The 16,066-nt window shown below is 44.8% G+C and overlaps 1 protein-coding gene across 1 annotated transcript in view; it reads left to right on the top strand.

The window, feature by feature from the left end:
• Positions 1 to 2,366, top strand: part of LOC138752517 (F-box only protein 2-like) — a 28,821-nt gene extending 26,455 nt beyond the window's left edge. Inside the window, exons 6-7 of the mRNA XM_069915320.1 lie at positions 1,911 to 2,046; positions 2,232 to 2,366. Of these exons, the coding sequence (XP_069771421.1) occupies positions 1,911 to 2,046; positions 2,232 to 2,366 (271 nt within the window). The remainder of the gene's footprint in view (positions 1 to 1,910; positions 2,047 to 2,231) is intronic.
• The last annotated feature ends 13,700 nt before the right edge of the window (positions 2,367 to 16,066 follow it).

Raw genomic sequence — 16,066 nt, forward strand, 5'->3', positions numbered from 1 at the left:
ATGAAATAGGATAAAAACGGTATGTGATAAGAGATTTATGATGATTTTCGTGATCAGCAGTCCAAAGTCCATAAAATGCACCCAAAAGTGTTTAGGAAGCAAAATCTTCATTGTCCAGTGTGCCCTGTCTTCTCTTCAAGGGCAAGGACTTTGCAAGTCCACAACTGACCAGTGTGAAAATTCCATCCTGTCTGGTGATGGTTAGTCTCATTAGCCAAGGGCCCAGAAGCAGTGGGATCCTGCTGAGATGAATCACCCCCTACAAACCGAGTATTTTTTTTAGTGTAGGTCACATACAAACACTTTAAAACAGATCTTATTTAAAATACTGAAGCTCTGCCCCTTGGTAGACGTATCGGCTCCAGAGCCTTTGCAAGAGCTTTGAAGAGTGCTCAAGAGACTTCATTAATGGATTGTTGTTTACAAAAGGCAACAGATGAAAGAGCATGTCCGAGCCGCTATGTCTGGAAGAGAACTTGCTGTTCTGAGAGGGTCATGTAGTTTTGCAAGCAGAGAGAGACAAACAGGCTTTCTCTCAGAGAGTCAGAGAAAGAGAGAGAGAGAGAGACACACACACACAGATCACTTGTACAGAGTTACAGCCAGCTGGGACTGTAATAGGACAAGCCCGTTTGGAAGACAGCCTGGTCAAAGCCCTTGTAGTTCATGCAAAAGAAGAGGACTGGCTGTCTAATGTTTCACTTGGAAAAAGGGAAACAGAAAGGAACTCTGTGGTGACCTGAAAGAAAGAGGTTATCATCTGGAGAACCCTGAAGTGGCAAGTTTCGTCAGCAAGGCACGAAAGTGGCTAATGGAAGAACATCATTTGTGGATGTCATGGGACAACAAATCTCTCTCTGAAAACCGACAATAACCTTCCTGAGAGGTCATTATTTACCTTTCAAGCACCAAAGTCTGGTGAACTTTAAATGTTAAATTCTGTGCACAGTATAAGAATTGCCTGCAACAAGTGAACTTGGAGGAATGAGAAGTGAGATTGGACTGTGAACCAAAGAACTTTTCTGAACTTACACACACATTGCATACACGTGCGCTTAGAATTAGAAAGGGGTTAAGTTAGGTTAGTTAAGTCAATAGTGATAAGTTAAAGTTTGATTCTATTTCCATGTTTGAAGATAATTAAAAGCAACTTTTGTTGAAGTCACCATTTGTCTTGATGAATAGCTATTGCTGCTGGGATTTGGGGTCCTCTGAACTCATAACACGGCCTTGACTTGAGTTCATAGTGACAACTGCAAGAAATACACAATCCACTCACTTCTCCTGCCCTGACTTGTTTGTGCAACAATGTTTGACCTCAGGTAGTACCCTCCATCTCACTTACTTGCTCAATTACGTCCTCAGCATGACATGGACTGGAGTATGATAGGTATAAGGAGAGGTCGGACAATACATGCTGAGGGAAGCACTGAGGCCTGGTGCAGCCAACGCGAGGGTGCTGTGGGGAAAGACTACAGGCTAGAGTCCTTTTATCTCCAGACATTGAAGGGCTGAGATGAGGGGAAGGCCCACAGACATCGGAGAGGGGAGTAACGAGAAGGTGCCGCAGTGGCGGCAATGGTGCTAACATGAGAACGTAGGAGTGGAAATGTCTGGATATGATACTAAGGGTGTGAGAATGGTTTTCTTTGGAAGTAATTTGTTGCGAATAAAATTTATTTTTGGAAAAAAAAGCTGATTGTTTTCTCTAGATTGCTGGAAACCAAGGGGCAAGCTGTAAAAGTATATAAAATGATGGGGGGATGGTCAGAGCGGTAATGTTAAATTCTCGACAGCTGTTGCCTTCTGTATCTCTCCACGACTCCATGGTGTTTCTAATGTCAATTCATGCAGCGGCATATATGTTGCTGCCTGAACGATACCGTCAGTGATTTGCCTTTCACCCGCAGGTATGCAGGGAGACACGACTCAGGGTTTTTCTATGAACTGCATGCCGAACTTCTTTCTGAAGACATGAGCGTAATCCAGGAGTACAAGTCTGATGTGATTGAGGTCCCACAGTGGAGCGATGCCGAATGGAAGGAGGTATGTTTCAGGCAGGACCTGAAAACAAGCAGTAAAACACTTGCTGAGCTGTAAATCTGTGTTGAAAATGGAAGGGAGGCTAAACCAGATGGATTCCTGCAGTGGGAACACTGATTTTAATGTCCAGAATATGTGTCCTCTCCTGACGGATTACTCAGTAATGATCTGCTTTGCTTTGTTTGCAGATATCCAAGACTTTCACCAGCTATGGGCCTGGTGTCCGCTATGTGAGGTTTACACATGGAGGGAAAGACGCTCAGTTTTGGGGAGGGTGGTATGGTGCCAGAATCACCAACAGTGCCATCATCGTGGAGCAATAAACAAACTCCAAGCCCTTCAGCCCGTGCTTTTTGCAATCAACCTTGCACCATTTTCATTTCATATGGCATTCTGAGGGGGTGGGGAGAGAGAGAGAGAGAGAGAGAGAGAGAGAGAGAGAGAGAGAGAGAGAGAGAAAGTGTGTGTGTGTGTGTGTGTGTAACTGGACAACAGCAGATGTAGGGTGGGGAAGAGGGAAGAATATGTTCATTTTATTGCTGCTATCTAAGCCAAAGAAGTTGATACCATTTACTATGATGCATTCACTTGGGGAAAGTTACACCAGACAGAGGAATTCAAAGGACAAACAAAATCAGATTATCACGTGTCATGCCCACTGGAAAATAGATTTTGTGGCATACCTTCAACCTGACCAAAGGCCCCACATTCACCAACATTCACAATCTTACTATCTTGGGGTTCAGAGTACTGAACTTAATAACCAAATCAGGGAGATATAATCAATCTGCAACTTTAAAATGTGAATCTATTCACTCATCTCAATAGGCAATGGACAGTAGTAGGCCATTTGGCCCTTCGAGCCAGCACCTCTGTTCACTGTGATCATGGCTGATCATCTACAATCAGTATCCCCATTCCCGCCTTGACTCCAGTATCTTTCAGAGCTCTATCTAACTCTTTCTTGAAAGCATCCAGAGAATTGGCCTCCACTGCCTTCTGAGGCAGAACATTCCATAGATCCACAACTCTCTGGGTGAAAAAGTTTTTCCTCGACTCTGTCCTAAATGGCCAACCCCTTATTCTTAAATTGTGGTCTCTAGTTCTGGACTTCCCCAACATCGGGAACATGTTTCCTGCCTCTAGCGTGTCCAATCCTTTAGTAATCTTATATTTTAATGTTGCAGAGTACACCAATACGTCTGATGTCCATCAAAAAGTTTTATTAATTTAATTTGAGCTAAGATTCATGTTGATTTTATGCTAATATTTACAATTAATGATTATTTAATAACCTGACTCGCTTAATTTTTTGTATTTCAACTCAGAAAAACCAAAGATAAAAATCAGCCCAGATACATGGATGGGTTAAGTGTGGAGGGATGTGGACTGCGTGCAGGTCAGTGGGGTTGGGCAGAGGAGGGGCAGTTCGGTGCAGACTGGAGGAACTCTGTTTCTATGCTCTAGGGTTTGATGGTGGGGAAAATTCCTTTTACCATTTCTCCACCAATGCTCCACAGTGACAAAAACCACCAACAATGATGAGTTTATATTTTCATTCACTTTGTTTCACAAATGCCACACGTGAATTTCAGTTTGTGCATTGGCCAATCCCCTTTATCTGCCCCAGTCTTGTGACAACGGTGAAAACCGACGCATCAAAACACAGACAGGCAGGGGATAGAAGCAAAGCATTCTTGGTCACGTGAATGGAAGTGAGAATTGCCCTGTTATGGATACCATTACCAACTTCAACTTGGTTAAACCTTTCAGAGAAGGTTAGTGCTCCTCCGGTGATTTTTTTGTAATCCAAAATGTCTGATTTTGCAAAGCATTGAAAATGACCAAAATAAAAGCCATAAAATGCAAATTCTAATTATGTGCATAACATCAAGTCCAGGTTTATTGTTAGATTATATTGTCTGTGTGGGTTTTCTCTGGGGGCATTTTCCCCTGGGTCCGCTTGGGAGATCGGGGTATCTATCCCTTCAATCTCTACCCTTACATCATCCCCTCTTCTGTCTGTTTGGGAAGTCTGCTGCCTTATGGGGCAGGCGTGAACAGCAAGTGGAGAGGGCAGTATGTTAGGCACATGCTGAGGAGTATCTGCATTATTACCATCGTCTTCATTCCAGATATTCCCGTCCCATTCATCAATTACATCAGGATCGTCGCCATTCCTTATCATGGCATGAATACAATGTGGATCGGGTTCTACTCCATGCCTTTCTTTATCTGCACAGAGCTGCTGCCGGAGTTTAATATTACGGCAGATCGTTTGGACATGCTTATCCTCCCATTCTTTGGCTCGGTCCTGACTAATGCAAACAATCTCACTCATCATGGAACAGCGTTGTCGCAGGGTTTCTAGCTCCTCCTCTAGTTGCTCTCTCTTACGTTGAGATTCTACTTCTCGCTGAACTGATTCTGCTTCACGCTGAACGGAGTGGCGTAAGGCTGTGGCCAGCAGCCAAAAACCATCTGTCAGTGTCCCCTTTTTACCAGGAAATTTACTTTCTCGAAGTAGAGTGGCAACCCGCTCTCCCAGAGGTGCATTTGATGGGTCTAACTTCTCATCCCAACTAATGGGTGATCCCAACAAAGACAGGGTATTGGCCAACATGCCAAACCCATGGTCTTTGGAAGTCCATCCCGGAATCAAGAACTCCTCAGGGCTCACCTCTTTCTTTCAGCGAAACATCTTGAGACAAACCCTGCTCGCAGCGCCAATTGTTCTGGGTAAACTTGTACCTCTCACTTTGTTCGTTTTAGATTGGTCACAGTGTTTGAGCTACCGAAAGAAAACAGAGACACACACCGAGAGCACTTCAGTCTACACAAATCTTTATTACAAAGTCTTAAGCAGATTTCAAACTACAATATGCAAGCCCTCCCCAATCATACTTAACAACGCCTGGACTGGTCCCAACTGCCAAAGCGAGGCAATGACGGCACACTTGTAGTAGGTTGCCGGGGCGCCGGTAGCAGCTTCTTCACCTCCCACGACCTGGACGTTGTTCGGATTCTGGCTGTTCTTCCTTCTTGACAAGAGGTGTTCCCACCCCTCGGAGAGTCTAAACTTCAGCAGCAGGACCACAGGCTTATATACCCCAAAAACAATTAATCATGCGCCTACTCCTTCTAACATTTGTCAGTCAAAATCAAAACTGAACATACTATTCTACAATTTAGAAGATTAATTATTATGGAACCAGGATGCTATGATTTCCTGGTTGATCTGGTAGATACAAAGACTTATTAAAACTTCTCGAGCAAGACAGGTTGTGACCAATTCGTCAATTTCAGAGTGTCGTATTTGACAACTGCTTTCCCTGGGCCTCACAGTGGAATTCCATTTCAAAGTGTATCTTCAGATAAATCCCCATCTGCTATTTCTGACAGTAAGGTGACCTGAGTGTGGCCCCAGTGTCGTCAGTTCTACATAAGCAAAAAGCATCTGGGCACATGGTTTTAATCCTCCATTACACCCGGCCAGCTCAAAAAACTTTCCTACATCTATCCTATCCATACCCTTCATAATCCTATATGTTTCTATAAGATCTCCTCTCATTCTTCTGAACTCGAGCGAATACAATCTTAGACAATTATATCTTTCATCATGTCAACCCCTTCATCCCAGGGATCAACCTAGTAAACCTCCTCTGGACCGTCTCCAAAGCCACTATATCCTTCCTCAAATATGGAGACCAGAACTGGACACAGTACTCCAGGTGCGGTCTCACCAGTACCTTATACATCCATCGTCATGAAGTGCTTCGAGAGGGTCATCATGGGACCCTCATGGGAGCCACATCTGGCTCCTGCTGCCCCCATCACAGGACCCCCTGCAGTTCTCATACAAACCCAACTGCTCCACAGATGACGTTGGAATGCTGTTTATTTTAGTTCGGCATTCAACATAATAATACCTCAAAAGGGAGTACCTGATAAGGAAGTTGAACCGGCTCGATCTAAACACCCCCCTCTGCAATTGGATTCTTGAATTCCTATCGGGGAGACCTCAGTCAGTCCAGATCAGTAACAGACCATCACACTGAGCATGGGGACCCCAGGGCTGTGTGCTTAGTCCACTGCTGTTCACTCTGCTGACCCACGACTGCAGCTAAACACAGCTTGACCCACATCATTAAGTTCACTGACGACACGACAGTGGTGGGCCTTATCAGTAAGAATGAAGAGGCAGCATACAGAGACCATGTGAAGACACTAACGGACTGGTGCAGAGCCAACAACCTGTATCTAAACGTTAAAAAATCAAAAGAGATAGTTGTCGACTTCAGGAAGGCCTGGGGGGCCACACTACCCTCACCAATGATGGCTCCACCATTGCGGTCATCAAGAGTATCAAATTCCTTGGAGTGCATCTGGTGGAGAACCTCACCTAATCCCTTAACACCAACCCCATAGCCAAGAAAGCCTCTACTTCCTGCAAAGACTGAGGAAAATCCATCTCCCACCCTCCATCCTCACTACATTCTACAAAGGATGTACCGGGAGCATCCCTTGCTACTGTGTCACTGCCTGGTTTGGAAACTGTAGCTCCTCAGACTGCAAGACAGTGAAATCGGTGGAAAAAACCATTGGGGAACCTCTTCAGAACATGGAGTTCATCTACTACACTCGATGCAAGCGAAAAGCAATAAACACTGTAAAAGACTCCACACATCCCATTCTCCCTTCTGCCATCTAGCACTCGGGCCCTAACGTCCAGAGTGGGAAGCCATCAGGTTCAAAGCCACACAGCCTCCTGATCTGACTGGCATGCGTGAGATGGAACCACTGGCATTCTTTATGGTTGTGTTGGCAGTGGCCAAGGGTTTTGGGGCCTCTGGTGAGGCAGAAGATGTGATGAAGGAACTTAAGCAGGGCGCTCTTGAAATTAGCTGAGTTGAAGCCCCTGGCTATTATGAACACAGCCCTAGGACACTTTACTTTGAGGCTGACATTAGAGTTGAATAGTTTGTCTGGTGCAAGCTTTAAGTCTGTCAGGCATGATACGTAAACAGTAGTCAGTGTCGTGTCTTTTTTGTAAGGGGGAGGACAAGATGAAGCACTCGGGAGATGCGATTTACAGTTAAATTTCTTGTTGTACCATATATTTCGGCCTATAAGTCGACCAGCATATGTCGACCCCCATTTTTCAACCTAATTTTAAGGGTTTTTGGTATATGGTGTATGTCGACGCCCATTTTTTGGGCTGTATGGGCTTCCTAGGAACAACCCCACATTTTTTAAAACACCCTAATCTCAAGTAACAACAACACCTTTTGTACATTGGGATAGGTGCTCCCCCAGATCAGTTGGTGCATTGGGATGGGCGCTTCCCCAGATCAGTTGGTCGTCCCAGCCTTTCTTCGATTTCCCTGAATTTGCATTTTGTGGCAACATTCTTCAGCCTAGTGAGGAAATTATTCACCGTCTCATCAGACTCTTGCTTTAGGATCTGGAATTCATATTGTTTGATTCTTTGGTTAGATCTAGGTTCCAGGTGATGCACTATCAGTAACTCCAAAGACTAGAAGTTCCCCGACTGAGAGGCTTTTATTACCATAAAGCAGACGGCACGTGCCATGTTTCTGACCCGAGACCCGAGCTTGTTCTGGGGGAGGGGTTATGGTGTTGCTGCCTTTATTAGGGGGATCAAGAGGGTACATTCAGCAAGGGGCGGGCCACAGACAGTGTTAACAGTTGAGAGGAGAATTTCTCAGATATATTCTCCAGATCATTCTCTTCTGTCTTGGCCAGCTCCCAGCTGTTGAATAGGTCTAGTCCTCATTCACTACCCCCCCCCCCCACCTTTCCGGAGAAGGATATAACTAACCTTTTCCTCCTGTGTGGCCCCTTTGAGGAAGCATTTGAAGGCCAGGAAGCACGAGATTCCTTGAAGGTTTCTCCGATGTCATCGGCTTCCCAGTCCATTACCGTGTGAGGCGCTGCTGCCACGGGGGTGGCAGCCATTTCCTTCTGCACTGGCGATCAGGTGATGATCTTTTTTTGAGTGGGTTTCTAGTGTTCGTAGGGATCCAAAATGATCTGTATGGCATGGTCTTCAGTCCCCATGTGGTGACCCTTTTGTAAGTGGGAAGACAAAATAAAACACTTGGGAGATACAATTTATAGTTCTCTTTCTTGTTGTAAACATGTTACAGACGTGCGTAACGGTACATGAATGCGTCCGTGCACACGCACCACTCACGACTGTGAAATGGCCATGCTCCTAGCAATAAAATAGTCACGGATATATTGAGTATACAACAGTCAGTATAACTGGTGTGAATCCTCATGGCAAGAAGAGGCATTCCAGGTTAGGTATTCCAGGTCTGGGGTGCAGGGACTCACCAGGTCTGTCACATCTGAGAACCGTGGGGTGTGGATGAGATGCTCCTAGCTCTTGTTTTTCTCGAGGACAAATGTGTGGTCCATCCACTGGATGGAGAAGCCCTCTGGTTGTCCTACAGTTGGGAGCGGAAGGAGTGAGCCCCCATCACTGTGAAAGGCAAGTCCAGCCTTAACTCACACAGGAGGCCACGGATGCTAGAATCTCACTATTGGTAAACTGAACAGCACTTCTCCTTTCTCACCAAGAGTTATTTCCTCACTTTGGATATATTCAGATTTATTGTCAGAGTACATGCATGACATTATATACAACCCTGAGATTCCTTTTTCCTGCGGACGGGACAGAATTACCTCTAATTGGTAGTGCAAAAATAAACTGTACACAGCGTAAACATGTAAACAAATAAAGAATCGTAAATAGATGATGAAATAAACAAACTAACTGAGCAATTCAGAAAGAATAAAAGGAAAATCAATAAAATGCACGATTAGTGTCCTTAACTGAGTCCCTGGTTGAGTTTATTACTGAGGAGTCTGATGATGGAGGGGTAGCAGCTGTTCCTCAACCTGGTGGCGCAAGTCTTGTGGATTAGATACCTCTTTCCTGATGACAGCAGCGAGGCCCATCCACTGGAATGAGAAGCCCTCTGGTTGTACTGCAGTCAGGAGCCCCCATCACTGAAGCAGGGTGCACAGTTCCTCAACTCCCTATGAAAGGCAAGGCCATGGGTGCTGGAGTCCCACTCTTGGTAAACTTCTCCTTTCTTCATGCAGTAAAACCTCATTAGAACGCGGTAGTTGGGGTCCAAGATTTCATACCATGTTACAGCTGAGTCATGGAACAGATGCATATATGCAGGAAAACAGAACACTGTGACTCAAACCCAACAATAAGACCTTTAAGACCTTTAAACTCCACATATTAACATACACCTCTTGTAAATGAGTCATGAGTCTATTTTTTGAGTTTATGGCTGTTAGCCACTGTTAGCCTAGCATCCTAAAATCAATGTTTGGGGTCCACAGACACCCGCGCTACAAGCAATTCCACGGATTAATGAATCGCATTCCAACGAGGTTTCACTGTATTCCTACATGCTGAGAGATCTCCCACTTCCGGGTCACTCCACACTCTCCCCAACAGCTCTAGCAAACTTGCCTACCAGGATATTGGTCCCTCTTCAGTTTAGGTACAGCCCGTCCTTCTTGCACAGGTCAGACCTGTGCCATTTGATTCAAAATGTGGTTTTACAGAACTCCTGAGAAAGTGATAATAAAATGTGAAAAGACACACTTGTTTGTCCTGTCCCAACTATCTTAACTGCGCAGTTCAGTAGTTTTAACCTGATTCCTTCCCTAACCCAAGGTAAGCTTGCATATTTTTATAACTTGGGTATCAAGAAAGTCTAATGTGATGTGATGGAGAGATTGCGAGAAAGGAATAGAATCTTTACAGGCTACAGGGTGTGGAGAGGTGTAGTGGAGGTAACTGTGTGAGTTTATAGAGTGTCTGTCGAGAGTTTGTCTCCCATGATGTCCCAGAAACAAGTTGTACTGGTCAGGTCCCTGGCACAGAGTCTGGCTCTCTGGATAATAAGGGAGGAGAGGAGGAGAGGTATGGTGTTGGGCGATTCGATAGCTGAAGAGACAGGAGGTTCTGTGAATAAGATAGAGACTCCCGGATGGTCTGTTGCCTCCCAAGTGTCAGGGTCAGGGACAACTCACATTGAGTTCACAGTATTCTCAAATGGGACGGTGAGCAGCCAGATGTCGTGGTCCACGTTGGTACCAATGACACAGATAGGTGTAGGGAAGAGGTCCTGAAGAGGAAAGGAAACTGCAAAGCAGGACCTCAAGGATGGTTATCTCAGGATTGTTGCCCGTGCCACACACCAGTGAGGGTAGCAACAAGAAGTTGCAGCAGATGAATGCATAGCCGAAGAATTAGTTTGTAGGGGACGACGGTTCACATTTGTGGATTATTGGGATCTCTTCTGGGGAAGGTCTGACCTGTGCAAGAAGGACGGGCTGTACCTAAACTGAAGAGGGACCAATATCTTGGTAGGCAAGTTTGCTAGAGCTGTTGGGGAGAGTGTTTAAACTAGTTTGGTGGGGGTGGGGAGGGGTGGGAATGTGAGGCCAGGAGGTGGAAAGGGTGATACAATGTGTTGTGGATTTAAGAGGAAGGACAGGCAGGGGAGGAAGCAGAAATGCAGGGTTTGTAATGTGTCTGCAGGGAGCATTAGAAATAAAGGGGATGAACCTAGATCATTGATCAGTACGTGGAACTAGAAATTTGTGGCTGTTACAGAGATGTGGCTGATGCAAGGACAGGATTGGCTGATGCAGGTACTGTGGGTAAGGTATTTTAAAAGGGATTGGATGGGAGGTGGGGGGGGGAGTAGTATTACTGGTCAGGGATAGTATCACGGCTGTAGAAAGGGTGAACGTTGTGGAGGGAGTGTTGACTGAGTTGGTGTGGGTGGAAGTCAGAAATAGGAAGGGAGCTATCACTGTCTATAGGCCCCCAAATAATTGGGGAACAGATAAATGGGAAGATTTTGTAATGTAGCAGAAGTAAAAAGACGTTGTTATGGGAGACTTCAACTTCCCAAATATTGACTGACAAAGATAGAGCAAAATTTGTCAGTGTCCAAGAAGGATTCCTGACAAAGTTTGTGGGCCAGCCGAATAGAGGAGAGGCCGTACTGGATTTGGTACTGGGTAATGAATCAGGTCAGGTGACAGACCTCTCAGTGGGGGAGCATTTGGGTGACAGTGACCACAACTCCCTGAGCTTTAGCACAGCTGCAGATAAGAACAAAAGCAGACAAAATGGGAAAGTGTCTAATTGGGGAAAGGTTAATTACGATGGGGCGAGGCAGGAGAGTAAATTGGGAATAGATGTTTTCGGGAGAAAGCATAAAAGTAATGTGGAGGATGTTTAGGGACCACTTGCACAGGGTTCTGGATTATATTGTCCATTGAGACAGGGAAAAGATGGTAAGAAAAGGGAACCATGGTTGACAACACAGGTGAGGCAGCCAATGAAGAGGAAGAAGACATTAGATTTTGGAAGCAAAAATCACGAAAGGTTCATGACCAACTCAAATTCAAATGCTTATTTGTCATGTTGCCATCTGCTCATGTAATAAAAACCATGAGTGTATTATTAATTTAGAAATGCAGCAGGATAACAGGCCCTTCTGACCTGAGCCCATGTGACCAATGAACTTGCCTGTGGCGATATGGATACCTGCCATTTCATCGCTTGGCCACATGGTGTCAGAGACAATCGCCTATTGAATACTTCTGACCTTCCCTGCTTGAGGCAAGGCTGTGTTAGGTTCCTTGGTTGATTAAAGTTCCACTTCAATCTCACACTCTACTTGGTCGATGTGTGCCTACACTACCAACCCTCAAGTCTTTGGAATGTGGGAGGACACTCGAGTACCTTGAAAGAACCCAGTGAGGACTCAAAGAGTTGAAGGGGCATTGCATCTTAGAAGATGGAACCTCTTATTTGAGACTCTAAACTGAAGTTTGGAACACAGTTCAAAGAGACCCACAAGCACATGGAAGGAACTAGAATGTTACCATCTGCGTTCCTCCCTTCCTCTTGTAAACGGATTTAGAAATAATCTTTTCTAACCAGTCATCTGGGAGTGACAAAGTGTGCTAAGTTTATGTTTGTCTCAACTGTGGATGCAAAGCCACATAAACCAGTCTGATTTCAGGATACCGCCCTGGAGAAAAGTTAGTCAACTGGCTGTGAGTGACTGACTGCATGTGTTGAGCTCAAGGCAAGATCACACCAGCATCGTCCCCTCTTTGTTCTTTTCTCGCAAGAATTATTCAATAACATAACATAGCCTTGGTGCCCAGATCATTCTCCCACTCTTCTTCATTCAAAAGGCAATCAAGCCTCTGAACATCTGACCTGTGAGAGGTGCATCCAGCTGCAGCTCCTGAAACACTGAGTTAAGGAATTAGAGCTGGAATTGGATGAACTCCAGAACATTCGGGGGCATATGATAGAAGTTTTAGGGACATTATCACATATGGGAGGCAAGAGCAGGGTAAATGGGCAACGGTCAGGAGAGGGAAAGGGAACAGGCAGGCAGTGCAGGGCACCTCTGATGGCATTCCCTGAAAAACAAGTATACCATTTTGGATACTGTTGTGGGGATGACCTACCAGGCGCAAGCCATGGCGATCAGGTCTCTGGCATGTAGTCTGGTCCTGTGGCTAAAAAGGGAAGGGAGAAGAAGAGGTGAGCTGCAGTGATAGGGGATTCCATAGTTAGGGGGACAGATAAGAGGTTTTGTGGAAGAAATTGACTATCCCGAGTGGTACGTTGCCTCCTGGTGCCAAGGTCCAAAATATCTCAGATCATGGCATTCTCAGGAGCTAGGGGGAGCAGCCACATGTTGTATCCACATAAGGACCAATGATGCGAGTAGGAAAACTGAGGAGGTCCTGCAAGGAGAGTTCAGGGAGTTAGTTGCTAGGTTGAAGGACACGGCATCCAGGGTTGTGATCTCAGGATTGCTGCCCATGCCACGTGCTAGTGAGGTTAGAAATAGGAAGATAATGCAGCTTAGATAAAGACATAATGTAGGTGGGAGGTCTCTAAATCATTGGGCTCTCTTCCAGAGAAGGCGGGACCTGTTCCGACAGTACGGTTTGGATCTGAAGAGGGACAAATATCCTTGTGGGAAGGTTTGCTGGTGCTGCTCTGGTGGGTTTAAACGAGATTTGCAAGGGGAGGGGAACTGGACCATCAGAGTGGGGTGGAGGAGGATAAATGTCATGCAGGGATTGCACGTATAGACAGAAATCAAAGGTTTGTACATGATAGAAATGTTCTCAGCTGTGTTTATTTCAATGCAAGGAGTGTTGTCAAAAGGGCAGGCGATCTTAGGGCATGAACTGACACGTGGGATTACAACGTTATTGCTATTAGTGAGACTTGGTTGCAGGAGGGAAGGACTCAATGTTCCAAGGTTCTTTTGATGCAGACATGATAGAGGGGGAGCAATAAAAGGGGGAGGAGTGGTATTGCTCATCAGGGAAAATATCACAGCTGTGCTTAGACAGGACAGCCCAGAGGGCTCACTTACAGAGACCATATGGGTAGAGGTGAGGAATGGGAAAGGTGTGACCACACTGAAAGGCTTGTATTATAGACCACCAATAGTCAGAAAGAATTAGAGGAGCAAATCTGTAGAGAGATAGCAGATCGATATAAGAAGCAGAACATTGTGATAGATTTTAACTTTCCACATATTGACTGGGACTCCCATACTGTAAAAGGGCCGGATGTCTTGGAGTTTGTCAAATGTGTTCATGCAAATTTTCTAAATCAATATGTAGAGGTGCCAACGAGAGAGGATGGAGTACTTGACCTCCTATTAGAGAACCAGCAGGACAGGTGACAGTTGTATGTGTAAGTAAACATTTTGGGTCCAGTGAACATAATATCATTAGTTTCAAGTTACTTCTGGATAAGGAATAGGTCTGGTCCTCTTTTGGATCTAAATTGCAGAAAGGCCAATTTTTGTTGGAAATGAGAAAGGATCTAAGAAGAATAGATTGGGATAAATTGTTTTCTGGCAAGGATGTGTTCAGTAAATGGAAGGCCTTCAAAAGTGAAATTTTGAAAGTGTAGAATTTGCCTTTAATCCTGACAGGAAAATGCAAAGTCACCAGGCATAGGGAACCTTGGTTTTCAAGGGATATTGGCAATCTGGTTAAGAAGAAGAGGGAGGTGTACAGCAGGTATAGGCAACAAGGAGCAAATGAGGTACTAGAAGAGTGTAGAAAATGTAAGAAGAAGGAAATCAGGGAGGAAAAAAAGACATGAGGTTGCTGGTAAACCCGAAGTGGTTCTACAAGTATGTAGTAAGGGACAAAATTGCTATCCTTGAAGCTCAGAGTGGTCGTCTATGTGTGGAGCCTCATGAGTTGGGGGAATACTGTTTGTTTTTTTGCATCAGTATTTACTCAGGAAACTGGCCTAGTGTATAAGGAAGGAAGGGAAGCCAGCAGTAGAGGCATGAAACATGTAGAGATTAAAGGAGGATCTTGCAGCCTTACAAAGAATAAAGGTAGATAAATCCCCCAGGTCTGACATGATATTCCCTCGGGCCTTGAGGGAGATGCATGTAGAAATTTCAGGGGCTCTGGCAGAAATATTTAAAATGGCCACGGATGAGGTGCCAGAGGATTGGGGGGGGGAGCTCATGTTGTTCCGTAGTTTAAAAAAGGTTCCAAAAATAAACCAGGAAATTACAGGCTGGTGAGCCTGACATTAGTAGTAGGTAAATTATTGGAGGATGTTCTGAGAGTAGGATATACAAGTATTTGTACAGCCAAGGGTTGATTGTCAGTATGGCTTTGTGCGGAGTAGGTCTTTTCAAGGAGGTTACCAAGAAGGTAGATGAAGAAAAGGCCGTGGATGTTGTCTACATAGACTTTAGTAAGGTCTTTGACAGAGTCCCACGTGGGAGGTTAGTTCAGAAGGTTCAGACACTAGGTAACAATGGAGAGGTTATAAACTTATTTTGAAATTGGTTTAATGGGAAAAGACGGAGAGTGGTAGCGGATGATTGCTTCTCAGACTGGAGGCCTGTGATTAGTGGTGTGCCTCAGGGATCGGTGCAGGGACCATTGTTGCTTGTTGTCTATATCAATGATCTGGTTGATAATGTGGGAAATTGGATCAGCAAGTTTGCTGATGACACTAAGATTGGAGACGTTGTGGACAGCGAGGAAGGTTTTCAAAGTTTGCAGAGGGATCTGGACCAACTGGAAAAATGGGCAAGAAAATGGTAGATGGAATTTAACACAGACAAGTGAGGGGTGTTGCATTTTGGAAGGACAAGGTAGGACATACACAGTAAATTGTAGGGCATTGAAGAGTGCAAAGGAACAAAGGGATCTGGGAATATGGATACATAATTCCCTGAATGTGGTGTCACAGATGGACAGGGTTGTAGGGAGCTTTTGGGATCATGGCCTTCATAAATCAAAGTATTGAGTATAGGAGTTGGGATGTTATGGTGAGGTGGTATAAAACATTGATGAGGACAAATTTGGAGTATTGTGTGTAGTTCTGGTCCAAAACTACAGGAAGGATATCAGCAAAATTGAAAGAGGGCAGAGATTTACTACAATGTTGCCGGGTGTTCAGGAGTTGAGTTACAGGGTAAGATTAAACAGGTTAAGACTTTATTCCTTGTAACATAGAAGAATGAGGGAAGATTTGATAGAGGTTTACAAAATTATGAGGGTTATAGATAGTAAATGCGAGTAGACTTGTTAGGAGAAATACAAGAGGTCATGGCTTTAGGGTGAAAGAGGAAAGGTTCAGGTTCTTCACGCAGAGTGGTGGGAGTGTGGAACGAGCTGCCATCTGATGTGGTAAATGTGAGCTCACTCTTGAGTTTTAAAAATAAACCAGATAGATAAATGGATGGGAGAGGTCTGGAGGATTATGGAATGGTTGCAGGCCAGTGAGACTAATGAATGATATTTCAGCACAGACTAGAAAGGCTGAATGGCCAGTTTTCTATGCTGCTGTGTTCTATGGTTCTACATTTACAGAGACTGATACAAGGGCTCAGGCTACAAGTTCCAATGGATGAAGCATCTCTCAGTG

This window comes from Narcine bancroftii, chromosome 2 (genome assembly GCF_036971445.1).
Source record: "Narcine bancroftii isolate sNarBan1 chromosome 2, sNarBan1.hap1, whole genome shotgun sequence".
NCBI lineage: Eukaryota > Metazoa > Chordata > Chondrichthyes > Torpediniformes > Narcinidae > Narcine > Narcine bancroftii.